The sequence below is a fragment of the Chroicocephalus ridibundus genome, chromosome 4, assembly GCF_963924245.1.
Source record: "Chroicocephalus ridibundus chromosome 4, bChrRid1.1, whole genome shotgun sequence".
Lineage (NCBI taxonomy): Eukaryota > Metazoa > Chordata > Aves > Charadriiformes > Laridae > Chroicocephalus > Chroicocephalus ridibundus.
In genome coordinates, this window is record NC_086287.1 from 85,452,976 (window position 1) to 85,480,354 (window position 27,379).

Consider the following 27,379-nt stretch of genomic DNA (forward strand, 5'->3'; position numbering starts at 1 on the left):
CTTTGGTGGTGGTATTCTGATTTTGTGTTCTCCCTAAACATTGGGACAGTTTCTGCTTGGGACTGATGCTAAGCAATGTGCTGTACAGCATGTACCCCAGCGCACAATAGCATGAACACGTCGTAACTGCCTTTTCAATCTATTATTGAATGTCTCATATTCTTTCTAAAGGAACACCTGATTCCACAAATGTGTTTAGTGCGGGGAGAGTGATTATTAGTGTAGTTTAACACACTCTTCAAATAATGCATAAAAGTCCTCCCCAGTAGCTGCTCTCTGCTGCTGCTCTGTGCAGTGTGTGAGTTCTCTCTTGAGCATCACGTTCTGGGCCAAGCAAGAAATTGCCCTGGATTCATGTTCCTCTCCCAGTGTGTCTCTGAGGCAGAGTTATAATTACAATACTAGATGTTGTTGGGCTACTTGTCAGTGTGGCACCTGCAATAAACCAGGAATCTTAATTTGTCATTCAGAGCTTTTATTGTCTGCTCAAGTCTGCAGGGTATTTACATTTGTTTGCTGAAGAGGCAGGTTTCAGGGCAATACATTAAGATGACAACAAGGAAATGTGGTTTACAAATTTCTGAAAACTCTAGTATCTTCTGTTCTGCTTTGGGCTTTCTATGACCTCCTTTTTTAATGAAGTCTTGTACTCCTTGCCAGTTGTTTGGGCCAGTGGCTTGCTCGTGTACTGTGTGTGTTTCGAGGATGAAAATGGCTGTTGTGTACCTCAGTAGTCTGACTTATAAATAATTGTAAATGGGGAGCATTTAGCCCAAAATATTGAACTCTTCTAATAAAAGGAGATGGTTGTGTGGATTAGAAGCAAAGTTGCATGTGAGGTTGTCCTAGTAAGAACTGGCCTTCCAACTGGGACCAAACAGCTCCAGTCTGCAGGGTGCTCTGCCATGTACTGTATTGCTCTTTCCCTGAGAGGGCCTAGGATCTCTTTTGTAAAGCTCGACTCTTTAAGATCCTGAATCCTTGCTGTAGAAATCCCTGATTTAACCCATTCTGTAAGCTGGGGCCTGTTTTCAGTGTTTAAAAATCAGAAGCAGCCTATTACATGATTTAGAGTGATTCAGAAAGCTGTTCTACTGACTGTTTAACTTTCTGATGCAAAAAATGTCATTTCTGTGTATCTCTTGGGTTCCCCAGTGGAAGGGAGACCCACCTGTATTTGTGATCTAACTAGAAAAACATTACAGGCCAGCTGCAGTTACTTTTCTATCCTAACTAAGTGGGAACGGAAAGTTGAGGTTAAATGTAACTTCGGAATATTTCTCTCTAAGCCTGATGGACAACAGGTTGTCTGCAGACAATTAATTCAGCTACATAAAATAAGCATATGAAAAAGTAAAAGCAGAATAAATGTTCTGGAAATTATCTTGCAGCAAGTCTGTTCCTTCACCCCCAAGAACAAAGACAGTTATGGGATTGGACAAAGATGGAAAAAAAAAAAAAAAGCTGCTACAAGAGAGAATAGCTGGTGCAGTATCTTGTTAGCAAAAGTCAGCGCCAAGGAGTGGACAGATACCAGTCCAGGAGCCAGGAGAGCCTGGCTTTCTCCTGAAGTTGCTATGTAATCTAAGGCAATTAATTTTTCTGCCAGCCTCTTTTTCTCTTCCCACCTTTTGTGTTATCTAGACACCTGCAATGAGGAAGGACAGGGCGAGTTATTCTGTGCAGAGCCTAGCATGATAAAGCTTCAGTCTTAGTTGGGTCTTTGAAGTAGAAATAATCCTGTAGCAATTTTGCAGCTAATTCAAAATAAAGCTAGGATGCCGAAAACCTGTAAAGATCAGATGTTCACAGAGCTGCTTAATCCAGAGTTGGATTAATTGCCAACAGGAGATATCCAAAAGTAAAAAAAAAAATTTAAAAACTGCATGTATTTCACTATTTCTTTTTATAATGCTTCTAATGAAGAAAGAAAACAATTGCTTAAAGGAAAATCCTCATTTTAATGATAGAAGTAAAGGAATTAACATGCTTGCAACTAAAAACAGCAATTAGAAGATAAGGAACTTAGAATTAAAGAGGCCAAAGAAACAAAGTGTCATAGAAGTGGTATCTGCATTAAGAATAGACAGTGATCAAGTGGCTTTGGCTGGAATGTCCTCCAGTGAATTACCTTCACACAGGTCCTTGAAGACCGTAGGTGTCTCAATGTCATATAATGTCACTATTTTTAAAAAACAGTCCAAGGGAGTTCTAGCAAGATATGTGTTACGTCTTGGAGCCAAAACCACTGTTTGCATAAATGCTGCCAGAGCCAACTGAATTGCTTGCTTCTGCCAGCTCTGAATTTGAGGCCAAATTTCCAAAGCATCTGAGGATAAAAACTCTTAAGTAGGATTTACAAAAGCTCATAATCAATTAGGTGTCCACCTCTCCTTGAAAGGTGTTCCGCATAAAGGTGTCTGGGCACCTACTGCATTTTTAGGTGCTTGAGTATATAGCTCCAATACCATCACTATAGAATAATGAAATGTCAGACTGCAAGAAGTAATAGCGCTCAGCACCTCTAAAACATACCTCCCCCCTGCTCTTCTCCGAGAGGCTGCTCCATGTATGGCTGCCTGTACCGGTTTGTGAAATCCCCTTCAAAAACTGAAGATACATTTCTGTTTCTTTGATAGGGAGCAGGACTCTAAGCTGTATTTTTGCATATGAATGAATTCTAATCTATTATTCTCTCCGCTAAAAAAAACGCCAAAACTAATCAGGAATGGGAGGTAGGAGTTGGGAGAAGCTGCTGAAACTAAAGCATTAAGTCAGTAGTTACAGTGGAAATGAGCGATTTGGAGTTGTCAGCCTACATCCTCGTAACCGAGGATGAGAAATTGTCAGGCTTGGAGAGAAATTGATACCTTCCAAGTGCAGATTCCGGTCTCATAAATGAAAAGGTGAAAAAATCATTCTTTATGTAACGGATGGGTTCAAGCCATCATAAAATAAATTGATGGCAGAAAGATACTGAGCAGGATATGATTTATTAAGGGAGAAGAAGAAAGAATTCTGAGGTGTGGTTCTGGAGGCATTTGACATCCTTCCTTTCTGCGCAGCTGGAGTCGTTAAAGCCTGAAGTGCAGTGTGGAAAGCTGTAGGGAGATACAGGTTATGCCTCTATGGAAAGGGAGACGGGAGCCTCTTTGGTGCCTTCAGCAAACATCCATGCTTTGAGGAAAAAAATCAGTGAGGGAAAATAAAGAGCAGATTATTCCGGGGATTAAACTTTGCTGTGCACTTAGAGAAGGAGGGCAAGTGCAGTGTGTGTTTCCCTCCCCCCCTGGCATCACAGACCTACATGGCTTCTGGCATTCTCTGTTAGAGAAGAGAGAGACTGGTAATGGGTGGCAGGTGTTGGTGCTGTGATCACTGACACTTCTCAAGGCAAGTGCAAGGGAATATACTGCAGTGGGTGCAGAAGTCCTGGTGCAGATCCATTAGTCTGTCTCTTAAACTTCCCGGCATAACGTACTCCCTGCAGGACACCAGCTCACAGCGAAGCTGTCACTCACAGGCCTGAAACCATCTCTTGTCTTTCTGTATGTCTCCAACCAGGTGCAGCCAACAGAACCACTGTGAGATACTGGCACATACCCCAAATCACCCAGTTTCCTCACCTGTTTGAACTGAGGCACTGGGCTCCACCTTGGCATGGGAATGTGAAGTTAAGTTCATTGAGCACCGGCCTCTAGACAACTGTGTTAAACTGGCTGAGTTTGGAGACTGCTCTGGGGAAAAATACAGGATTTGCCATCAAGAACAAGAGCTGCAGATTCCATAGTCTGTAGCAGCGGAGAGAGCATTTTATTCTTGCTGTATACAGAAAGATTTCCTTGTTTATGAGTAGAAGTTTATTCGACCTTCCACCGTCGTCCTGGGGTGTGGGAGTGGAGCTGGCAGGTCTGTAGTCAATGGCAGCACAGCTGGCAGCCAGCTGTGCTGTCACTGTGCAGGAGCCGAGGGACAGCATCCAGAGCAGCCACTCCAGGGGTTGCTGGGTTCAGGATCAGCATTCCCTGCACTTTCCCTTTGCAGGAAGTATGTCCCTGTGCCTGGCTTAGGTGGGTTTTCATGCAGAAAGAGGTGAGCCGCAGCATGAACGCTTTTATTCCTTCTTCATTTTGTGAGATAATTCTGCTTAGTAAGAGTAAGCTTGTAAGAGCTATAAAGGTTATAACACAGGAATCTTAATGCTCGATTTTAAAACACTGTCTGCATATTTTATAGTTTTGTTTTTCCTGATTCATGCATCCAAATGAACGTTTTGCATATCTCTGGCCATTCCTTCTGCTCTTAGATGGAACAGCAGGGACATAGTTCAATACAGTTATTGTAAAGATTTACTAATATTTAAATACATAACTATATGGTCACCTAATAGTTGTAAAATAACTGTATTTTTGTAACAGCTGGTACGTATTGGCTAGCTGGATAATTGATTGAAAAATCAGTTGGTTTGTTGCTGAGATGAATCTCAGTAGTGCTGGGGAGGAGGCGGAGGAGGCAGCGGCGTGCAGGGAGGGAAGGCAGTTTGGGTAGACCCGTTTATCTGCCTTTTTGCTTCTCTGACAGTTTTGGGACCCCTTCACTTAAGTATTAGAACCAGTGAGCAAGGTTTGTGACTGCTGATTTAATAATGATTTACACTCACTGTCATCAATATGTCCTAGAGATAATTTTGACTTTTTACTTCAAAAAACAAACATACCTGACCAAAAGCTAAAAAGACTTTGCAAAGAAAACCCAGTGTCTCTCAGAATGAAATGATCTAAAGCAACAAAGCTAACTGCAAATTTTATTTCTGATCAGAGAAGTTCCATTAAATGCTGAAACTGTCAACTCACCGTGTTTCTGTGTGGTTGAAGTCGCTTAGCTCCATCCCCGAGTATTAGCCTGCCCGAACTGGACCCCTTTGTCCTGTACAAGAGTAGGATTCTTGAGGCACAGCCGACCCTGTACGAGAAGCGCTGCAGCCCTGCTCCTGGGCCTTCCCACTTGCTTAGGAAATACAGTGTTGGGAGCGTGAAGAGGTCTAGTCCCTGGGATACCTGAATTCTCTACAGCTGGAGAATCCACTGTACTCTCCTTCCTGGAGAAGTGCCTGCTCTGGTACATGCCACCAGCCTGGAATAACACCAGTCTCTTCCCATCTTCACTAGAAAGGCACAATACAAGTCACGGTTTGGTTTGGTTTTGGGTTTTTTTGGCTAATGCTCACCTGGTATTGTGTTAATGTTATCTGTTGGTGTCAGTAGAACATTTCACAGTCTAGGCATTGCAGTAATTAATCATGATAGCTCTTGCCTAGAAGGCCAGAATGTTGGGCCTGGCTGAACTGTACTCAGTGAAGACCAAAGTACAACAAAAATATCATCTTTAATTTTACAGAGATGTAGACGCCCATTTGGAAATTAGGGCAATACTCAGACTACTCTGAACTATTTGCTGCAACAGTTCTATTACAAAACTCCACTTATCTAATGTTAATGCAATACAAAGTTGTCTTGCCACAAACAAGTGGTCTCTCTGGGAGGAACAATGGCAGGGAAAAATCCCAGCATAAGGGTCAAGGAACATGAAAGCGAAGAATGGATAAAGAGCTGTTATTCTGATATGAATCCCCAAACCAAACGTATACTGGCTACATACATAATGAAGTGCTATGAAATGCCATTTCATGCATAATGTGAAACCAACAGTTCTGAGGAAAAATAATCTAAATGGGATTTTTGCAATATTAAGCTGTAACAACGTAAGCACGTTACAAATATGTTTTTGCCAAGTCTACAGGCAATTCACTAATAAATGAGGAGACTGATGCATGTAGCTATATTAAAGTTACCATTTCCAGTTTCCTGTCACTTTTGTGTTGTTATTACATATTTTCTATGACTTAGGTGATGCTAGTTGGTCACCTACGTGGTAGGCAGAGGGTGAACAATTTGAATCAGTAGTTACCACTTTTGCACTTGCTCTTGAGCCCGACTTGAACATGGCTTTTGTAGGAGTTAAAGCATTACCAGGCAATCTGAAAGACACCGCTTTGCATCTCCTTGGTTTGGCACTGCCTTCAGCTTTCCCAACCAAAGTTATCCTAGTTACCAGAGTAATCTCGGGGTTCCATCCTACAAACGCCTGGTGTTGCCAGAAGCTGGTCTTGGCACTATTAGCAATTCCTCCAAGTTGGTAGGTTGTGGCAGCAAACGTGAAGCTCGATAATATTTCTAGTCCGTGAATGATAGCAGCTGCCTGACTTTGTTGTTCCTTCACGTACGTTCCAAAGTAAATAAGTTAACTTTTTGCCCATTCTTTCTTTAAACTTCAGGTTTAATCATTCGATTTCTCACCTGTAATGGGGATCTTCACTTGAAAGTTGTTACCGAAGTCATAATCTTGTTAGAGAATTTCAGTGTAGCTTTTCTTGAGCTGCAGCGCTTGCTCTGAGAGCTGTCTCGGTTGTTTTAGTTGTTGTGCGTGTATTTTTATCATTATGCATTCTTTTATCTAAGAGACTGGACATGCTGCTCTGCTTCCCTGCATACCTGTGGGGTTCTGCCAAAATGGGACCAGTGACGTGGGCAGAATTGGCTCCTATAATGTTTTATTTCCTTTTCAAAACATTTTCATGTAATAACTGCTAAAGTCAGTCATAAAAAGGAAAGCAGAAGGAAGTCAAATGTCAGGAATTGTTTTATTTCAATGACTGGAAGTAATTTTTAACCACATTCGTTTCACTAGCAAGTGCCAAAATGATATAAATTTTGACTGATGTCATTGTGCTCCATTTGTGAATCAGTTTTAGCAGCTATGTGCTAATTTGTTGTTGTGGGAGAAAATGCTGAAAAGGAGGATTTTTTTTTTTTTAAAGAGGAATTATTGAATAACTTACACCTGACACTAAATTTTATGGTCCTCTATTTCAGACAGTTCTCTCACTCATTTCTATGAGTTTTGTCTGCATAAAGATCACAAGGGTTAAGTCCATTTGTCCATTTCTGTTAACTCACTTGTTTTCTTAGTCAGGAAGCTACTTGCTTTTTAATGGATTGATGTTTATCTGCTAGAGGACTTTGAATATAATATTCCTACAGCTGTACATGACTGCAGGGCATGCCATTACTGTAGTTTTAAAAAAAAATTACTACTACTTACAGAGATTGGAATAATTGCTGCCTATTCCAATACGGATGGAGCTTCCAGAGATGAGAGGAAGATGGAAGAAAAGAACTAAGGAGGGAAAAATGGAAAAAAAAAAAGCTACTTAATACAGTTTGTTTTTGTTTTGCAACCAGATGTCAGCTGAAGACACACTGTGGTGTTAACGTGCACCCCTGCGCTCTGGGGCAGGATTACATGTTTCAGCTCAGAATATACGCGTGGGTGTAGCATGAATGGGGGTGAAAAACCAAAAAAGTAATTGCTTCATACTTCCAGGAATCACTCCGGTTCAGGAAATGATATTATATATGACTTTAATGCCTCTTACATTCAAAAAGCCATGTATAAACAACAACGTGTTATATAAATATGCTAATTGTTGTTGTTAAGTCATTCACCAGTCCCTGAAACAGGCACCTACCATTGTAAAGCAAAATAACTGTTTCCTAATTTGTTTAAGTGCGTCTTGAATACGTTAGGTGTGCATGTGTCAAACTGGGCTGGAATAAATTTATTCTAAAATTTGACACGCGTACTCCACCCCCATGCATTTCAGCTTTAATATTTATAACTTGCATTTCAAAGATTTATACTTGCAGGCAACAAAATGCACGCGAGCAAAACGTGTCCTAAATAACAAAATGTTTAGATTTCTTGAGAGAGGCTTCGCTCCTGCAGCTGCACACCAACCGCGAGCTGCTGCCGGGGGCCGGGAGCGGTACGGGGTCGGTGGGGGCTGGATTTCCCCCCGCTGGAGCGCGCCGTGCCCGGGCACGGTCCCGGTTCTGCCCCCCGCCAGCGCCCGGCGGGTTCCCCCCGCTTGCCCCGGCGCAGCCCGCGAGGGCGGTGGTGGTGGTAAATATGCTTTTTTCGCTTTTGGGAGGGGGTTCCCGAGTCCCACAAAGTTTCCGCGCCCCCCCGCGCCGTGTCGCGCCGCCGCCCGCCCCGGGGCCGAGCCCTCCCGGCTGCGGCCGCCCCCGCCCCGCCGGGCCCCGGGTGTGTGTGTGTGTGTGGGCTCCCGGCGCGGCTTCCCCCGCCCCATCCCGCCTTACCCCAGCACACGGCGGCGGCCGGTCTCTCCATGCGCCCCCGCCGCAGCTCCCCGGCGGCGGGCGGGCGGCCGGGCGGGCGCAGCCGCCGCCTCCTCCTGCGTGCGGGGCCCGAGCGGCGGCGGCCGTGGGCGGAGGGCGGGGGTAGGCGGGTGACCTCCGCCCCGCGGGGGCCGGCCGGAGCTCCCCTCCCCGGCCCGGCCTCCAGCCGCCGCGGGGGCGGGCGGCGGCCGCGGGGTGCTCGGCGCTGCACATGGAGGGGGGGCTGAGCCGGCCGTGGGGGGGGTGCTGGGCGCCTGGGGTATCCCCGGCCCCGCGCCCTCCCCTCCCTCTGCGGGCCCCGGGGAAAGGGAAGGGGCGCGTTCGGGACGCTGCGGGGCTTTGGTGCTTGGGTAAGGAGCTGTAGGCGGATAACGGCTGCGGAGAGGCGAGCCCAGCCCCGCACTCGGGCTGAAAGGCGGGGAGGGAGGGGACTGCCTGGGCATAAACCCGCGGGGACGGACGGGATTATCGGAGCGGGGCCGAGGAGATAACGCGCTGCGGCTGGATGGGGGCCAGGAGAAGGATGGAGTCCGAGTAAGAGCTAAAACCGCTTTACAACAGCAACATCTACTTGTAACCAGGGATCTTGGAAGCGTTTCTCATTGTGAATGATAAATGCTAGACACAGAGAAAACAGGGTTGCAGCAGGCACTGAAGCATATTATAGAATGATTAGAGTTGGAAGGGACCTTAAAGCCCTGGGCGGGGACACCTCCCACCAGCCGAGGTTGCTCCAAGCCCCGTCCAGCCTGGCCTTGAACACCTCCAGCGATGGGGCAGCCACAGCTTCTCTGGGCAACCTGGGCCAGGGGCTCACCACCCTCACAGCAAAGAATTTCTCCCTGATATCTCATCTAAATCTCCCCTCTTTCAGTTATAAAACTATCACCCCGCATTCTGTCACTACATGCCCTTGTAAAAAGTCCTTCCAGCTTTCCTGTAGGCCCCCTTCAGAAGCTGGAAGACCACTATAAGATGACCTCTCTATATAAACTTTCATAATTGGTTGTTTACCTCTAAGAAAAGCGTGTTGTTAGCTGCTTAGGTAAAGAATGCAAGAAATAAGACCTCTTTTTGGCATGTCTTGTCAGCAGATTGGAAATTTTTTAGGAACCCAGTCATATTGGCAGTTCCTTTCTCCTGTGTACACGTTACGCCTGTAGGCACTGGCAGAGTGGTCCCACTGGTACTGCTCAGGAGCGGGGGCGATGGGATGCTCCAGAAGTACGAAGGCAGCCACCTTTATTTCCCTGCCCCTTTGTGGCTTTGTATTCTGGTGAGCAAGTTCTCTCAGCTCGGAACAACTCTACTGTCAGTACCTGGGCTGTTTAATTCCTCTTTAGTTCAGCAGTGGTGGATTCAGAGTTGTAACGAAGTTTGGGGTGGATGTAAAGCTTGTGAACTCTCTGCTCGTTCTGTAAAAAGTTTCCTGCTGTCATTGATCACTCTCTTTTTCTTTTTTTCTTTTTAAATCCAGGCAAGCAGTAAGCAAATCTAAGGCAATTGAAATGAAGGTTTACTGGAAATTCACGAGTATATTTTATTATGGCTTTTGCCAAAACTATAGTACCTTGGTTCTTAATTAACACATTCCTACCCTAAAATCCCACAAAATGCTGCTGCAAAAGTTATGTTGTGATTAATTTCTTCCACCCCTCAGAATATTTGATTGCTTGAAAGACTCCTTCTCTATCGTTTCAATAAATGGAAATGGTATGGGTTCATTTATGGGCTCTTTGTTATTTAGTTATGGCGTGAAGGTGTCAATCTATACACGCATCAGAAAAGCTGATTTTCTGTGCGTTGTTTTTCTGGATCTGTGCCCCCTTGGTCTCATTCTGCATGTGAAGAGTCATGTACGCATGTAACGCTGTACTTAAGGATATTGAAATATTTTCTCCACTTTATATTTCAGGAATTTCTAATGCTCAGCGCTTCTGCAAATTTTGGTGCCGTCATCTTTCCCAAATGGTGCCTTACATTTAGCCATAGTGTCAGTATTAACTTTAATCCTGGCAGACTTGGAGTCTCATGTTTGAGTGAAAAGTCTATGCTTAGGCTATTACATCAGTTGACAAAGTGTGGAAAATTCGGAGGCCTTAGTAACTGACTGTGGATGCAGGGGAATTGCCTCGGGTTTGGTAATGCTGAAACAACTGCCTGGCTCAGCCTGGCTTCAGCCCCCTTTCTGTGACAGCCCTGCCCTTTATCTCCAGTAGGAATTGCAGCCACTTCTGAGCCAGAGAACATTTGTTTCTGGGTCAGACAACACAATGTACAACATATTCAAAGCCTGCAGAAGCATCGTCACAGCCAATGATAACTTTCTGGGTACTCATCAGTGCTCAGTATACTCAGCTTGAATCTGCTTAGGTGTCGTAGGTTTTGCTCACCCCACTAATTTCCAAATTTGCATCACATGCATGTGGAGATAGAGCATTTTTTTACCCTTTTATTGTGTGTGTTTTTCAGCTTTTTAGAGGTTCCTTGTTTTCTCATTCAGTTGTGCACTTGAATGGAACCTGGATGTGTTGGGGAATTCAGGCCACACTCTCATTTGCGCACTTTGTGCAGGGTTGTGCAGTGTCAGGGTGATATTATGGATATTTTACACTGCTATTTGTTTATTTTTGTTGCATCTCTATTTCTGTTTTGGTAAAATACATTTGTAGTAAAGAAAATTTTCCATAAATACATGATTTATTATGTAGGAGACTATGGACTGTATGTGGAAGAGCTGGAACAAAGATAAAAAATATTCAGAATTTGTGCTGCTCAGATCTATTTACCTGGGTGAGCTTGTCTTTCTCATGTCATCATAGAACCGGGAGGACCAGAGCAGCCTTTGTCTCTGGTGGTTATGGCCTGGATCTCCAGCCTGGATTCTGCCACTTTCTGAAGCAAGTTTTTCCCAGCCTGTAGAAGGAGGGAGAGTGACTGACCAGGAGCTCACGTACGTTTAGGTGAGGCTCAGAATGGCTTTCCTTACAGATTGAACTGTACAAAGTTCCCATCCTAAGTGGGTGTTTCCCAATTTATTGATCAGGGGAAATCAATGAGAAACCCTTGCTGGAGACAAGCAAGTTGGATCAAGTTGGATGATTTTACATTTTCTTCAATCTAGGGACTTCATTATAAAACCGTAGCATTAGTGAAGTCTGCTGAAGTGCCAGAACTCCTCCACTCGGCTTACCGTCTCCTGGGCTTTCACCTGAGATTCCTGGAGCTCAGTGCTGAACCAGTGCCAACGTGTGGTAGCTGCTGTGCTACCTGCCTGGACTCCTTGTGACAGACAATTTTCGTAAGGCAAAATAAATTTTATTGCTATAATGAGATCTCTTTTTGACCGAGAATTTTTATGTATTAGTAACGAGATGTTTGTGGGATACTGTTCATAACATCTTTTTTTTTTTTTCCCAATGGAAAAGGTGGTAATGAAATGAATGTCAGTTGGATTATACAATTAGTCTTAGATAAAATGCCTTGGGATGAGCAGAATTGATTAATCGTTGTGTATGGGAGCAGGAAAGTCTTCTCTGTAGAAAACGCTGTGCTCTGTTGGTTGGTAATAGTAGATCATAGCATTGATCGAGTAGCAGTGGGATTTCATCAGTGCTAGCTGCAGCAGGACTCTCGTCACCAAATGCAGGCACATGTATTTGCTTTCACATTACTTGGCAAGGCTGTACGCCAGCACCAGACCAGCAGGGTCACAATGCTGGGCACCCCCAGCCTATGCTGGGCAAGCTGAGCCCACCAGCCCCTGGGCTAAGGGCCTTCCTTGCTGGGAGCTTCCACTGTGGCGGGGCCAGGCTGTATAAATCTGTGCTTGCTGCTGGAAAGAAAAGAGGGACTGGAATTTGATGGGGAGCATCTCGTGCTTTCACAGCTCACTGGGTTCTGAAACGTAATAGAAAGAATCCTTTGAAAGAAAATTTTTAACTTTTTGAAAAAAAACCCCACAGATCTTCATTCTGCTTTCTCAAAAATTTATTGAAAATATGAAAAAAGATAGCCGTTTTTGCATGGAGAGTCTTAATGCCTAACTTTTATTTTCAACTTAATTTTTGTGAAAAGTCTCAACATTTTTGAAAGTGTTTTTCAGATATTTTGAACATCATTTTCTATTAAAGAATGGAACAGCAGTACAAACTTGATACTTGTAGGCATAAATTTGTGCAGTAATTATTTTTTGTGTTTCACTTTTTGTGAGTGGAGCTGCTTGGGTGAGTATAGAGAGTAGGATTAGCCTCACGTACGCAAGGATTTTACTTTAACTTAAATGTGAGAGTCTGAGATACTACGCATATTGTAGCTTGGATTTTAGCACAACTGCTGCATAATTCCTTTTTTTCGGGCCAGTCTGCATTGATACTCTTTGGATTTCTTGTACCAGTGCCCACATTTTACTTTCCTCATTTTAATTTTTTTTTTTTTTTCCATTTATATGTTGTCTTTCGAGCAGGGGCAATGGGGAGCAATGAAATCAGTTAGGGTTTTGAGATCTCTTGTGAATGGAATTCTGGAAGGGTTAGGATGGGTAGTTAGATTTTAAAATTAATTTATTTATTTGATATTCACTAAATCACGTTTCTAAGAAATCTTAGGGTGAAGATGGTTTTGAGGCTAGCAATTTTCAAGCAACGGATTTGAATATGATTGAAGTAAAATGAAATCCCAGCAAGATCCTAAAGATTTTTTGAGTTTGGATGTATTGTAGAATTACTAACAAAAGGAAATTCCTCTGTGCTGAAAGCTATTTTAATGAAAAGGATGGAATATGTAAAGTTACTGCGTAACATTTTTCAGTTGGCATTTATAGGACAGGTAAATATATTTTGAAAAATATTTTCTAGAGGTTTAAATCAAGTGATTTAGTTCTTTAGGCATAAAATCTGTCAAGAGGAAAAGCAATTCTAAATTGTTAATACAGATGAAACATATCAATAAAAAACATTTTACAGCAGCACCAAGGCCCAAAGGCAGAAGTCGTGTTCTTTGACATGCCCCGTAAAGAAATGACATCTAGAACGAAGAGGCTTTTAGTTCTGTTTCTATAGTTGCTATGGCAGGAAAGTATGAATTTTATGTCATGCCCAAATTCTCAGAGGCTATTCTTCTGATTTTCAAAGCTACCAACTGTCTTTTTCTGTGGAACGAAAGATGCTCTCAGGCTTTGGAGTGGGGCCGGATTTAGTTTCCTATTTATTCACCTGCTTGCAGATTTTTGAGGAAGATGGTGGATTATGCTGCCATTGCCTTCTGCACATACATATTTTTTTCAATATGTATGTACATGCTGGCAAATAATTTGATCCGAGATTGTTATTGAAAAGCCAATAATATTTCCCCTAGCTGTCTGTCTGTGATTTCCGGCATACCCTCCAGAATTATTAGTGTAGGCAGGTATATGAATCTAGCAATGCATTTGTTAACCTAAAAGAAAAGTACAAATGAGAAAAAGCCAGTATGGCAGCAAAAGAAAAAATATATGTGACCCAAAATTGATTTTTATCTTTCTGAAACTCTTGTGTACTAGCAAGAAATACTTAATGTACCTTGGTGAAGTACAAACTCTGTAATTCATTGTCTTTTGTGCTTTCAACAATGAATACACAAACCAGTATCTCTCCATTTTATTACTATTTCATTTATGAAGTGTTTGTGAATCTGTAGGATCTCTGGAAGATGGTAAAAAATTTACAAATACGCAGAACCGCAAAGTTCCTCTCTGGAACTGTGAACGTTTTTCGTAATAGTGAGAAAGAGCTGCAGACTGGAGATGAAAATGCTTGGGGCCGTGTCCTCGGGCTCACGAAACCCTTGTGAAACTCAAACCAGGTTTGGCTGGCGATGTGCATGCAAAAGGCGGGGGTCAAATAAGGCCCTGGCAGTAATGCTCAGGCTTCTGTAAAGGTGAGGCTGCTGCCGGGGAGGAATTGCTGTGAGATGCAGAAACCAGGGACAGAAAAGAGCTTGCACAGAGGGTGATTCAAATGCAGCCATATTTTATATGAAACAGATTTAAAAAAAATAATCTATCAGCAACCCCCCTGTATCCTGCCAGCCTGGCACCACTTATGAAGTGAGACGTATTTTTTTATAAACTATTAATGGTTAAAGTAAGGATGTAACGTACTCTCTTGTTTGATAGTTCTGACCTGTGGAACTAAATGTGCAGTAGGATAAGCAAACTGTCAATTAAATTTAAACCTCAAGAGCAGAGAAGTTCATCTGCTGGGAAAGAGAAGCACAGGCCGAGGTGATTTGGAGAGGTGGGAAACCAGGGCAGTAAGCAGCTTATGCAGTTCCTTTGCAGAGAAACATAAGGTGGGTTTCGGGACAAAAGGAACAGAGCAAAGCAAAGCAAAAGGAATGGACCCTGAGGGTTTCACAATACAAAAAGATTGTACTGGGCTTTAGGATAAAACTTTGTCTCTGACAGCTTGGGCATGGTGTTTAATGCGGTGGAAAGAGCAAACAATAGTGTGGCACAAATGAGTAAAAAGATGGCAAAAAGAAATCAGATGAGCTGGGCTGCTGCAGCGCTCAAAAGGTTGTTGAGTGAGAGCGCATTTAAGAGATCAGCTGCATCAATTTCTGGTCAGGCTTTGTGTATCCTTTTGACAAAACAAGATAGCCTCAAAATTGGGGATAAAATTATAAAGGAGCAGTTGTGAATGACCACTCTAGGGTATGGGTCAGCAAAAGCCAGTACAACTGGCTTCTGTCTGAGGAGGGAAATTATGATTAAGTGTCAGTGGAGAAAACAGAAAGGAATTGAAGGGAAGGAAGCCACGGGCTGCTTGAGTTAGTGACTTGTAATTATGAAGAACACTTTTGTGTTCCTTAGTACTTAAAAGGACAATTGACTTTTATCAGGAGCGCAACAGAAGAAATGAAATGGTATGACCGCAGGCACCTGAGTTTTCGCGCGGCCACTCTTGCTCTCATTACTTTACATTACGAGCTGGGCAGATGAGCATGGCTTTGTTAGTAATCCAGGTTTGCTCCGTTTAACTGAAAATGTACTGACTGTCAAACAGACCAAAGCAGGCAAAGGGCAACTAGGCTTTATTGTTGGGTTGTTTTTTTCTTTTTTTTTTTTCTTTTCTGGTTGTTACCTTGAAAATGGACTTTTTTTTTTTTTATATCCTAGTATATGCTTTGTACTTTATTATTTGGAATGGGTTAGTATTTTAGGGACTCCTTTATTCAGATTCTTGAAAGTTCTTAGCAGTAACTAGCTGCCATTAAAGACTAGAGTAGACACATGAACATTGTGTGCAGATTCTGACCCTTAGTGTCACTTAGCTCCAATCCTATTTGTTTCTAACAGAACAACAGGTCCCAAGGTAGCCCAGGTCTACAAAGTGTCCCAAGATGAGCATCAGTTAAATCCTGTAAATGGAATATTCAGTTTACCTCAGTAGGCTTCAGCATTGAGCCTTATTGTCATGATTTGTTAAACGATTACTTCATTTCTGGAATTTTTGGCTACATAAATCTTTTTATTTCTGTGTGATCCAGCAGTTAGCTTTTCAGATCCGCTACACAGCAGTGTAAGCAAGCGCACTGGGGGAAAAAAGCTGTTGTCCTAGCTGCTTGTATTTTTCCTTTCACGTCATCCGGCATCAGAACCAAGGATGTGAGGCAGGGTTGACATGACTAGGAGCATAAGGCACCAGTAAGAATGCAATTTACTCATGTATTCCTGTTCTGTAGCGTGAAGTTAATTGCAGTGCCTTACCTGGATCCCTTCCCAACAGATGAAGCTTGGCTGTGAGAAAAAGTAATGAGGGCAAATCCTCTATCCTCTCCTTCATTTTAGGTTTTTCACCACCACTAATAATATTTTAGCTATTGTATATCTAAAAGGTCTCTGGTCTTGGGAACATAAGGATGGTTGTCATGGTAGAGTCAAAAATGGTCTGACACTGAAGATGTGAGGGATGTGGGCAGAAATTCCGTCCCTCCTGTTGTCCCTCACGTTGCCTCCCCTGGCATGTCCCCAGGCCGTGTCCGGCGGTGGCCCAGCTGCATGGCGAGGGATCCTTCGGCCAGCACCCCCTGCAGCAACATTGCCCTTCCCATGGGTGGTTACCTGGGGTTACGAATATGAGCAGGCAGAGGGAGCAAAACTAAATAAAATCATAGTATGAACTGCTGGATTCCAGGCTAATCTAAAACTACCTCACAGTATTCCCTGCCTGTGCCAAAAAACACTCAAGAGCCCATTTTATTATTTCTGAGAGTTAGTCGCCTTTGCTCAACCCATCATTACAGAGGAGAAGGACTCAACCTGTGCTGCCTTCTGCTTCAGCGTCTGTGTGAGATGCTGTAAATCAGTCTGAGTGCCAGTTGTTTTTTTTTAAAAAAAACGCTAACGCAATTATTCAGGCTTTGGAATATATGGAGAAGGTTGAGTCTTGCTTTTTCTGGGCCGCTTGGATTGTTGCTACCACCCAAGTAACTGTGAGGGTTTTTACAGTGACACACCAAGAACTACCGCATTTGACCAAATTCAGTTCCAAAAGGTGAGCGAGTGTGTTCATCTTCGTGTCGTCTGGTGGTTATTTCTTTGTGTCCATGCTCGCTATGGGTAGCGTAAAACTCCAGGTTCAACTCCAGTTTGAAGTTGGGCTTGTAACACATCGTGGCAGTATTTAGGGGAAAATCCACAACAGGAATGTCAATAGAAAACTGATTTTGGTGCCATCTGCTGTATTTTAGCTGCAACTGCCACTATGTGGTGAGTGAACAAAGATCAAGTTTAGCTGGTGCGGAAGGAAATGTAAATCCTGTTGTGTTCAGCAGTTGTTTATACAATGATAGATTTCAGTATTTTCTATGTAATAAATTAATTGCATGTCAATCTTCTAAGTAATATCTATGGCCAAAATGAAGATAACACATTTATTTTAGTACTCAAGTTAAGAGTCAAGACCAAAACAAAATAGCTATTATATCTTACCATTGAAAAGATTTATTTATTGAATGTGTGTGTGTGTGTATATATATGTATATATATAAAAGATAATGATTCTATATGATCTCTACTACCAGATTTTGAGATAATTGCTATGGAGCAATTCTAGCAGATTGTACCACCAGAAGTACTGATTGTAAACTCCCAAGGTTTAAGAAGGAAAGGGCACGTGCATTTACTGTCCTGACAAGGAAAATGCATTTCTAGTCTTGTAAATACAACAAACATTAATAACAGAGAAAGTATAAATACAGAGATTGCAATGGCAATTTATCTAGCCAGTTTCCAGTGACACACTTCAAAATGGAATAACATGTCTCCACTCTGCTCTGAAATGTCTTCTTATTAAATTGAAAAAGATATTCCCATGATAACTGTCCAGAAAATAGCTGGTATCACCACTCTTAACTGCTACCTTTTGTTGATTTGCTGTTATTTTGGCAACACGAAAGCCAATGCCAGCTGACACACGTGTGCATCTGGCATGGAAAATACTGATAAAAAATTCAGTGATGGGGCTTGATATTCAAGCCAAAATGAAAAAAAATATCTGTGAAGATACAGAGAGGCTGTCTCTGAGAAAGAAGGAAGGTATGAAGAGAGCTGGTGCATGCCATAAACAGGTAGGAAGCCCTTGTTTATGTTTTATATCTGCAGATTCTTCCCGCTCCACTCAAATCTTCAAAAAATGTGTGCACGTTGGCTGTGAAGCTCCTAGAACGGATTATCAAAACAATAAATTTAATGTATGAAATAATCACATATTCCATAAAAAGCACGAGGGAAATGCATTATTTAACACGCTGCCTCATGGTGGTGTTTAGTCTGGAGCTAAATACGGCTTCAGTTGTAATTATATATGTGCTTTACTGGTGGGGCTCCCATAAATGGATTTCAAAGCCGTGCTGAGGACAGTGTTATTACACTGATTTTCTATTACTTTCAAAATCATTTTGTTTCTGACAATGTGAACTGACAACAAAATGAAAATGTGTCCCACCCACTTAGGGTTTTTTGTACACTCTTGTTCTTTCTTTTCCCTTTCGTTGCCCCATGCAAGGGACTTGATGTAGATCTTACACTTACTAGAAACCAATATCCAGCTGCATTTACATTCCTGCAGATGTCAGCCTGTGGGGCAGGAGCTCCATGATGAGGGAGAGTAGAGCGGAGCATTCCTTTTATTGTTGGAAAGGGATTAGTGTTGCCGTGAAGAGATTTATTTAGAGACTCCGTTTATCCTGAAGCGGCTCTTAGGCTGTACGGGAACTTGGGTTTGGGAACTGCCTGGTGCTTGCCTGGGAGGTCTTGTGATCTGCATGGATGAAATGGGCACAAGAGACAGCGAAACCCAGGGAAACCGGGCATCTCACTAACATTATTTATGTGGGCTTGTGTGTGGGTTCAGGAGCTTATGCAAAGTACAGTAAAAGTATACCTTTATGTCCGACATTTAATATTTCACGTTTTATTATGTAAAGACAGCCAAGCTCAGTAATTCACTCAGAAATTCTTATTGAAGTGATCAGTTTATGAAAAATATCTTCCTGCCATTGAATGGCAGGTTAATTGCAAATGCAAATGCAAAAAAAAAAAGGATTTAACAAGACACAAGACCATATAAAGCTGTCATGTGAATAGTGTATTTTTACTGTATTTTGCTAAGTTAAGGAAAATTCAAGCGGTCTGACCTTTTTTATTCCTTTGAGAAATTTAGGCCTGCAGTTGTTACCTGTGTTTCAGAATGCCTTATTAAAAGATAATCTACCATTATTTGACAGATCATTAGGCTGTTACACGAAAAACAGGATTACTCGTAAGAAAAATCAGAACCCTAGGGAAGCTGTAGCGAGAGGTGGGATTAAGCAAAATATCTTAATATTTAAATGTGGTATTAAAGGCTGAGGATAAATGGCAGACAATTGACAATAACATTTGTATACAAATTGGCTTAGATCATGTCTTGCCATTGAAGATGAGTCAATCTGAGCCTTAGAGCTGAGTGACACTGAATAGATCGTCTCTTTGCAGGTTAAATTTGTGATCTGGAGCTCTCTTCTTTTTCAGTAGGTACTGCTCTCGCTGGCGTTTGTGAATTTTATGCAAAGTGGGCTTGATTTCCGTGTCGGCTCTACTGCCCTATCTTCAGTTGTAGAAGACCACTGTCTTAGTCCTTCCTTTGGCTGCTTCTGTAGAAATATCTAGTGGCTATTTCATTTTCTCAGGCTTCTTGATGGGGTAAGTGCTGCAGCTCTTCATAACCTAGCAGAAACGCATTACTTGGGTGCAGCGCAATCACATGCTCAGCATTCAATAAGAACCCTTCAGTTTCCTCAAATAAAGGAGATATGTGAAAAAGATATGCTGATTTTAGATTGAGTTGAAGCTCCTCTAAGCTGAATCTGAAAATCATAACTAACTGCAAATGGCAGAAAAAAGGCAATTGTGCTCTCTGGAGATAAGGGCAACTGATAGGTGGAGCAGCAGAAAAATCCCTATGAAAATGAATGCATTGGAAGGAATTAAGATCAAGTGCTCTAATGTTTTCTGTGTCGCAAACCTGCTATTGCAGCTTGAACTGTTCCCATTACAGCAAAACATTATTGCAAGGACTTAAATAGCTTGCCTAGCAGAGCAGCACATAGTAGTATCACTGTAATTAAGCTTCCACCAGCATTTCTATGATAAACATATCTTCAGGGTCCTATAACCCAGCTTTCAGATCTTTATTTGGTGCTTGCAATATACTGTGCTGTGATTTAACATTTGTCCAAAGATTATAATGTGGAACTGTGCTCTCATAGTGGTGGAGCCTCGTTCAGATCAGAGGCACTTAGAGCAATATGTACGTTCCAGAGCAGTGTATATGTTCCAGAGTCTCTGGACAGGATCAGCTCTTCGCAGACTGTCCTGCCTGGGGGGCAATGGGCAGCTGAACACATGGATATAGGGAAATCACAGCGTTTGTGGTCAGTAAGAGCCTTATCCCTGCATGATGAAGTAGTTGCGCAGTGCTCAGGAGAGGGCAGGGAAATCACAGTGGAGTGATGGTCACAGTCTGATTCCTGTTTCATCTCCCCTGCTTGAGGAGGAATGGAATCAGCGCCAGGCCCTTTCTCTCTGTGCGCAATATTGGGAAGTCTCTCAGGGTTAAGTGAATCCAGATGAACTTGTATTAGCACATGGGGGTGGGCGGAAGTTTGGATCTGCACTCAAAATACTTCCTGTGATAAGGGACCTAGAGAAGATTGCTAGTTCATTGTAGTGAGGAGCAGAAAGAGACTCAGTAAACTTCAATTTCTGCACTCCCTGGCTGCTTAACAATGACTTGGGCAGAGATCCTCTTTAGGAATGCCCTGTCTTTTTTCAGAAAGCCAGGAAGCCTCAGGAAGACTTTAGCTTCTAAAGGCAGCATGTTAACAGTACTCTTATCCCAAGCGTGTGAATGCAAGGATGCTTCCCTGGGCTGTTGCAGGTGCTTAGCATTTTGGGTGGTTTGTGAGAATCGGTGGATGTACAGTTCAGTTTTCCTTCAGGAACTTGGTGCTGTCAGCTCACCTGCCCCGGGCTTCAGTCTGTCCCATCTCCTTTGGGATTAATATAGATATTTCAGAGTCACAACAATAAATAATGTATAATGTTCATGCAGGGGTTTTGCTAGGGATAAGTAGAGACTTAAACTAAAGTCTACAGCAATTCTGGATGAAAATTTTCTCATTGCTGGGCTTCATATGGATGCTGGTGTGTGAAGGCCTCTCCTTTCCTAGCCAAAAAAGAGAACTTTTGAGATATTGCCTCTTTAATACTGCTGTAAGCAAGTCTTGGAGACGAGTACCCTGTGAACAGTCCTGTGTTACTGCACGTTAGGGGCATGTCGTAGGGATTCTTCACAGCGTGGCTTATGCAGCCACAGCTCCTGTAGGTCCTGTTTATAGCGATGCAATTCTAAGCACCTTTGAGAAGCATCAAAATAAAATGCACTGCATAAACACATACAGTACTTGTTCTTCTCTGCCTAAGTAGAGTCCAGTTTAGTTCCACTTGAAGTGTGTCAGCTCTTAAGTTTAAATTCTACATGCGAATGCTTCCGAGGCCAATCCCTTGGACGTTAGCCGAACCAGCTGCTGGCATGGAAATGAAAGTTTGTCCAGCTGTTCACCTGTTCTTGGGGTCTTCACAACTGTCCTGGGATGAGCGTTGGGTAGTCAAAGGAAATGCTAATGAGCTGTGAGTGTGTTTCATGAATCCTTTCCTGTGCTGCAAAGGATTTGAACAAGAGGGCCTCTGAACTTGGTGACTAAAAACATCAGAGGTGGGTTGAAATTAAAAAAGCTAATCTTAGAGCTATGCAAGAGAAACAGCTCAGTGTTGATATTTTGTTGTGGTCTAAAATGGGATAATTTGGGCAGCTGCAATAAAGGTCTGATGTAAGTAGTGTGAATGGCTAAAATAAACATGTTTCTTAGAGGCAGAATTGAAGTAAAGAAAAGGCACTGAAACTTGAGTCTCTTGACTAAATATGAGTGTTTTTCCATCCCATATGGAGCCACGTGAGGTATATTGGTCATTCGTTTAGCATCGCGTAAAAATAAAATCTGTGTTTTATTTCTCACCAGTGTTTTCTGCATGCAATAAATACTCTTTGTGGCTATGCCATGGATTTTAAATGCCTAACATGATAATTTTGACTTCCAGATGTGTACACGACTACCTTGCTCTAACTCTCCCTCATATTAACTGTGTTACCCATCACTCTTGCTCAGTGACCTGTGAAATGCAGGTTCTCCTCATGCCTTATGTACAGGTTCTCTGTTAATTGCAATGGGAATAATGCTGTATGCATCATGCAGAGCTGTAAATATGTGCAGGGGAGGGTGTTTTAATTATAAGTCTTCATAGATCTTTTGCAAAAATCTCTTGTGCCTGGAAGTGTGCTGTAAAATAACGAATAGTATTACAGCTTTCATCCTTAAAATGCGTAAGCATTAGAGAGAGAATGTTACTTATTCAGAATGCTTTTATGCATATTAACTAACCCTTGCGAGGATGTGGGGAAGTGTGTCTCTGTGGTTGCTGTGGCACATGGAGAGGAAGACAATGGCCGGATAACCTTTCAGAAGGGAGTCCCACTTTGAACAGCTGACGTGTAAAAGCAAAAATCTGGGCCTGCGTGATGTACCTGAGATGGAAAGGGAAGTCTGTGTCACAGCTAGGATACGAGCCTGCAGTTCTGCTCTTGCAAATAGGCTTCATTAGTGCATATTGTTTATTAGTCACAAATGTTCTTCTGAAATATGTCTACATCAAAGGCAGTCAGCTTTGCATAGGTCTCTGTGGTGACTGTGTAATGTTCTGCCAGGTAGCCTTCTCTTGGAAGGCCACGTGGTGCTTCTGGTTCACTCAGAAGATGCGTGTGACAGCAGACGGATTATACACAGCTGTGCCCGTAGAATGCCTTTTCTGCTTGCCAAGTACTTGCATCAACCTCCAAAAAAATCCAGATGTTGCGACAAAATTCAAGAAAGCCAGTTCTGATTAGGGTTGATGCTTAATCATCTATTTATAGGAAGGAATTAATTGTGGAGCTTGTTGTACTAGGATTGAAGAGAATCACTTAATTCTTCTAGCTAACTGGAAGCTCTTTTAGCAAAAGAAGAAGAGGAGGCTGGCTATGTTCTAACACTCTTGTATGGCCCTTCAGTAAGGGTGTAAGGTTTTTCACTTACTCCACGCGGTTGCCCTGCCTGGCTTGGTGAGCAGTTTTGCCAGATCCCTGCAGGTGCTGAGAGACAAATCTGAGTCCGTTCAAGATGTGATTACGCAGTCAGGTGGCAAGTGGTCACTGCCAAATCAACAGAATGAGATAATGATTTAGTGTCAGCGTGAGACATAGCTCTGCTGCCTGGTACTGCTGACTGCCCTGCGTCTGCCCTCTGCTAGCTTTCTAGGGGTATTCCTTGATGCCAGCTCTTTTGCACGGTTGACTTTCTCGGTGGGTCCCTGCTAGCCTTGCCTTCTGCTCCTGCTGGCGAGTGCTCTTGAGTACTTAGAAGGCAACACAACTGGGCACGGCCATCGTGTGTTTCTGTCCTTGTCCTGGCTGCATTGATCACAAAGGTTGGGGGTTTTTGCAGCTCTGTATCCTCACCTGGATGCAGTTGCAGAGCTTGTGTCATTCTCAAGCATTGGTCTCCTCTCCCAAGTAACAAGCAATAGGACAAGAGGAAGTGGCCTCAAGTTGCACCAGGGGAGGTTTAAGATGGATATTAGGAAAAATTTCTTCACTGAAAGCGTTGTCAAACTTTGGAACAGGCTTCCAGGAAAGTGGTGGAGTCATCATCCCTGGGGGTATTTGAAAGACGGGTAGACATGAAGCTGAGGGACATGGTTTGGTGGTGAACTTGGCAGTGAAGATTGGACTTGATGATCTTAAAGGTCTCTTCCAACCAAAACTGTGCTATGATTCTGTGATTCTATGGTGCTATTAGGAGGAGACTGCACTCTTGCCCCCCATGTTTGCAATGACAGAATACTCCAGGTTTGGGAAATGGTCCGACACTCAAAGCTGGAGTAGTTAGCTCTAACATTTGGGAAGTTTCAGTATCCATGTGGATGGCTCTCACCCAACTGAGTGATACAGAGGAGAGCTTCGTGGTCTCCCCAGCAGTGTATATTACTGGTATAATCTCTATCCATCCTCCCTCCTGTCCAAACAGTAATTCCTCAACCAGGAAGGTGCCTGCTCTGCTGTACACCCAGGTGTGGTAAGTCACGGCGGCAGCTTCCCAGAGCTTCCCCTGGCTGCCCTTCAAGCTGGCCAAGGCCATGCAAGCAGGGCTGCCTGTAAGAGGTGCTGGACCTGCTGGCCTGTGAGGTCACTGCTGCTTGGTGGTCTGCTAGGACCACTGTTTTAGGAAGAAATCTGAAGCTACTTTCAGCTGCAGATGTTGAAATGCGCTCTGATTCCCTACCAGAGAAGGGGCTCATCAGGTGGGAGCTCCGTCCCGTGAGGTTTGCTTGCAGCTCCCTGGCTGCGGCTGTGTGGTACCCAGCGTCTGTGGGAGCAGAGAGGATGGGACCCACGTGCACCAGGGGACAGATGGGTGAGCGGAGCAGCCTGAGGTCGCGCAGCTGCTGCCGAGGAGTGAGGGATTATGTCCCTCAGGCCAGTCTCTGCTTACAGAGAATTTGCTACTTGTATATAAGATAACTTTCTGGATCAGAGGGAGAAATAACTTTTTTTTTCCTCTCCTGTTTCTGACATACAAATTCATGTGCTGCTGTTTCTCTCTCCCCATCCTAGCAGGATTTGCTTGCTGTCAAGGAGCTGTTTTGGGGCATATTCTTACACCAAGTTTTGCAAAGTCATCCAGCATTCAAGAGGAGGGTGGCAGCGGGTAGGGGGTGCAGTGGGAGTGCTGGGACTCCCAGCCCTCCTGCTGTTGGTGCATTGCAAACTGGTGCTGGCAAGAGCAGAGGATCGGGTAGAGTCTTGTTTTTGGGAATTGAGTATGACATGGATGTGAGCGCTCCGTCTGCAGCATGGCAAAATAGTAATTAAGGAGTGACAGGTGGGATCGGAGAGGTGGTGGCTGCTGCCAAGTCCTTTGTCACAGTGCTGCCAATGTCAGTCGTACAGGTGCTCAAAGAGGTCCATGCATTTCATTCTGCCTGTTCCTATGGGAGAATGGCTCTGCTGAGACTCCCATCAGTGTGGTGTCAGTGTCATCTAGCACAACTCCTATGGGAGTGACCTGAAATAAGGAGCACCAGGCGTTTTGTGGGGCTGGTTCTGGCTCTGGATGTTTTCCTTGAGGACAGGAACAGGGGGACATCACGGCTGCCGCTGTGCAGAGGGGGAGGAAGAGAGCTGGAGCTGGCTGGGAGAGGAAAGCAGAGTGACCAGGAGAGGTGGTGGGCTGAGAAGCAGCTGCTGAAGACGCTGTGGGAAACGCAGTAGATTGCTGGTGTGCACAATCGCTTACTCGGCCGTAAACCATTATCATAACTTTAGCCCAGTAAAACATTATAAACAGCCTTTAAACTGGCAGAGGTGTTTGCCTCTATTGCTTTGTGACTGGCCAGCCTGAGCTCAGCCTGAAGCTGCGCAGGCAGAGCCGGCCCCTGCTGCCACGCTGGGCTCTGCAGGCTTACAGTACTCTGTCCAGAGGAGCAGGAATAGGGGAGGGGTGGAGCCTTATTAAATTACTGATTACAAATACTGAATTAAGTCCACTTGCAAGGAGTCTTTGACTTTCGTGAAGCCATTAATCAGTAATTGTGTGACAGGTGATTTCTGTGAATACTTTCCGCTTTTAGGTGGTCACTGAGAGGTTCCTGATACTTTTTTTTTCCCCCTGCTTTGTTTGTGTGACTACTTGGGAAAGTTTTGCTGCATGGTTACAATATATAAATAATGAATAAATAATGACTAGTGGATAATACATGAGTTCATACACAAATACACTCATTCAATGAAAACCCAACTGAATTGCAAGAGTCACTGAAAATAAAAAATATTTAAATATTTGGTATTGCTTGAGAAAATCCTGATTAGTAGTTGCAGTTTGCTTTGGAAGGAAAAATATTTTTAAGTAGCGTTGGACAACATCTTTATCATTAAAAACAGATTTCAATGTCATATGACAAATGAGCAGGACTTAGTGTTTGAGTGCTTCTGGCAGCCAGGCAAACGTGCCCCAAGTAGGGAGATCTGGACAGACGTATGAATGAAGACGACATCTGGAGCCGCATCCTTTCCCCAGAGCTATTTCCCTGCCCTTTATGCCCTTCAAAACTTACGCCTGAACAAGCTCACTGCTTTTTCCTTTATAAATCCAGGCTTTGTAGCCTTTCTGGCTTCTGGAAAGCTCTGACTGTTTTTGTGAAATCAGCGTTAAAGCATGAAACTGATTGAATTAACTTTCTGGAAGGATTAGTTTTATTGCGCACGATTAAGATGTCGGTGCGAGGTGATGGAGCAGAGCAGAGCAGAGGGTGAGAAGCCCTGGAAGCAGCGAGCGGGAGCGGTCCTTGCCGCAGCGCTGCCATGGGGTGCCACCAGGCGTCCGCTCCCGGCAGAGCTGCCATGGGGTGCCACCAGGCGTCCGCTCCCGGCAGAGCTGCCATGGGGTGCCACCAGGCGTCCGCTGCCGGCAGAGCTGCCATGGGGTGCCACCAGGCGTCCGCTCTGGCCACAGCAGCCAGCGGTCCCCGCAGCTGGAGGTGAGGTCGGCTTCTTCCTTCCTTCACTTGATCAAACGGCACCGTCCTGACAGCACTGACTCAGGCTACACTCACTTGGGATTTCCTGCTATTGCACCAGCCTGCGTTTATACATCTGTGGTACGGGACATACTGCGTGCAGTAAGTGCAGCAGTAAAATCTGGTGCTTCAAGTTCCTTTCAGGTTTTTGACATTTTTAGGTTCTTCAGGTTTGCTCTTTAAATGGGGAGAGGAAAGCATGGACAGCTGTTCAGAAAAGACATTTTAAAATGAGGGAATTTGGACTCACATTTCAGTCTGTTTTCTCTGTACTGCCCCAGTTGCATAGAATCATAGAATCATAGAATTGTTGAGGTTGGAAGGGACCTTTAAGATCATCGAGTCCAACCTTTAGCCTACCCTGACAAGAGCCACTTCTAAACCATGTCCCTCAGTGCCCCATCTACCCTTTTTTTAAACACCTCCAGAGATGGTGAATCCACCACCTCCCTGGGCAGCCTATTCCAATGTTTAATAACCCTTTCAGTGAAAAAATGTCTCCTAATATCTAATCTAAACCTCCCCTGACGTAACTTGAACGCGTTTCCCCTCGTCCTATCACTTGTCACCAGGGAGAAGAGGTCAGCCCCCATCTCTCTACAACCTCCTTTCAGGTAGTTGTAGAGGGTGATAAGGTCTCCCCTCAGCCTCCTCTTCTCCAGGCTAAACAACCCCAGCTCCCTCAGTCGTTCTTCATAAGGTTTGTCCTCCAGACCCCTCACCAGCTTTGTAGCCCTTCTCTGGACACGCTCCAACACCTCAATGTCCCTCTTGTAGCGAGGGGCCCAAAACTGAACGCAGTACTCGAGGTGGGGCCTCACCAGTGCCGAGTACAGGGGGATGATCACTTCCCTAGTCCGGCTCACCA

General features: G+C 43.8%; 1 protein-coding gene across 2 annotated transcripts in view; it reads right to left on the reverse strand.

The window, feature by feature from the left end:
• Window positions 1–8,614, reverse strand: part of BEAN1 (brain expressed associated with NEDD4 1) — a 60,995-nt gene extending 52,381 nt beyond the window's left edge. The window contains exons 1-2 of one of the 2 annotated variants that reach the window (XM_063334641.1): window positions 8,220–8,614; window positions 7,162–7,236 (exon numbers count right to left, since the gene is read on the reverse strand). In XM_063334641.1, coding sequence (XP_063190711.1) covers window positions 7,162–7,236; window positions 8,220–8,250 — 106 coding nt within the window. In that variant the 5' untranslated portion in view covers window positions 8,251–8,614. Of the gene's footprint in view, window positions 1–6,356; window positions 6,374–7,161; window positions 7,237–8,219 lie in introns of those variants that run through there. The other variant, XM_063334642.1, reaches the window with a different exon arrangement.
• Window positions 8,615–27,379: the final 18,765 nt, after the last annotated feature.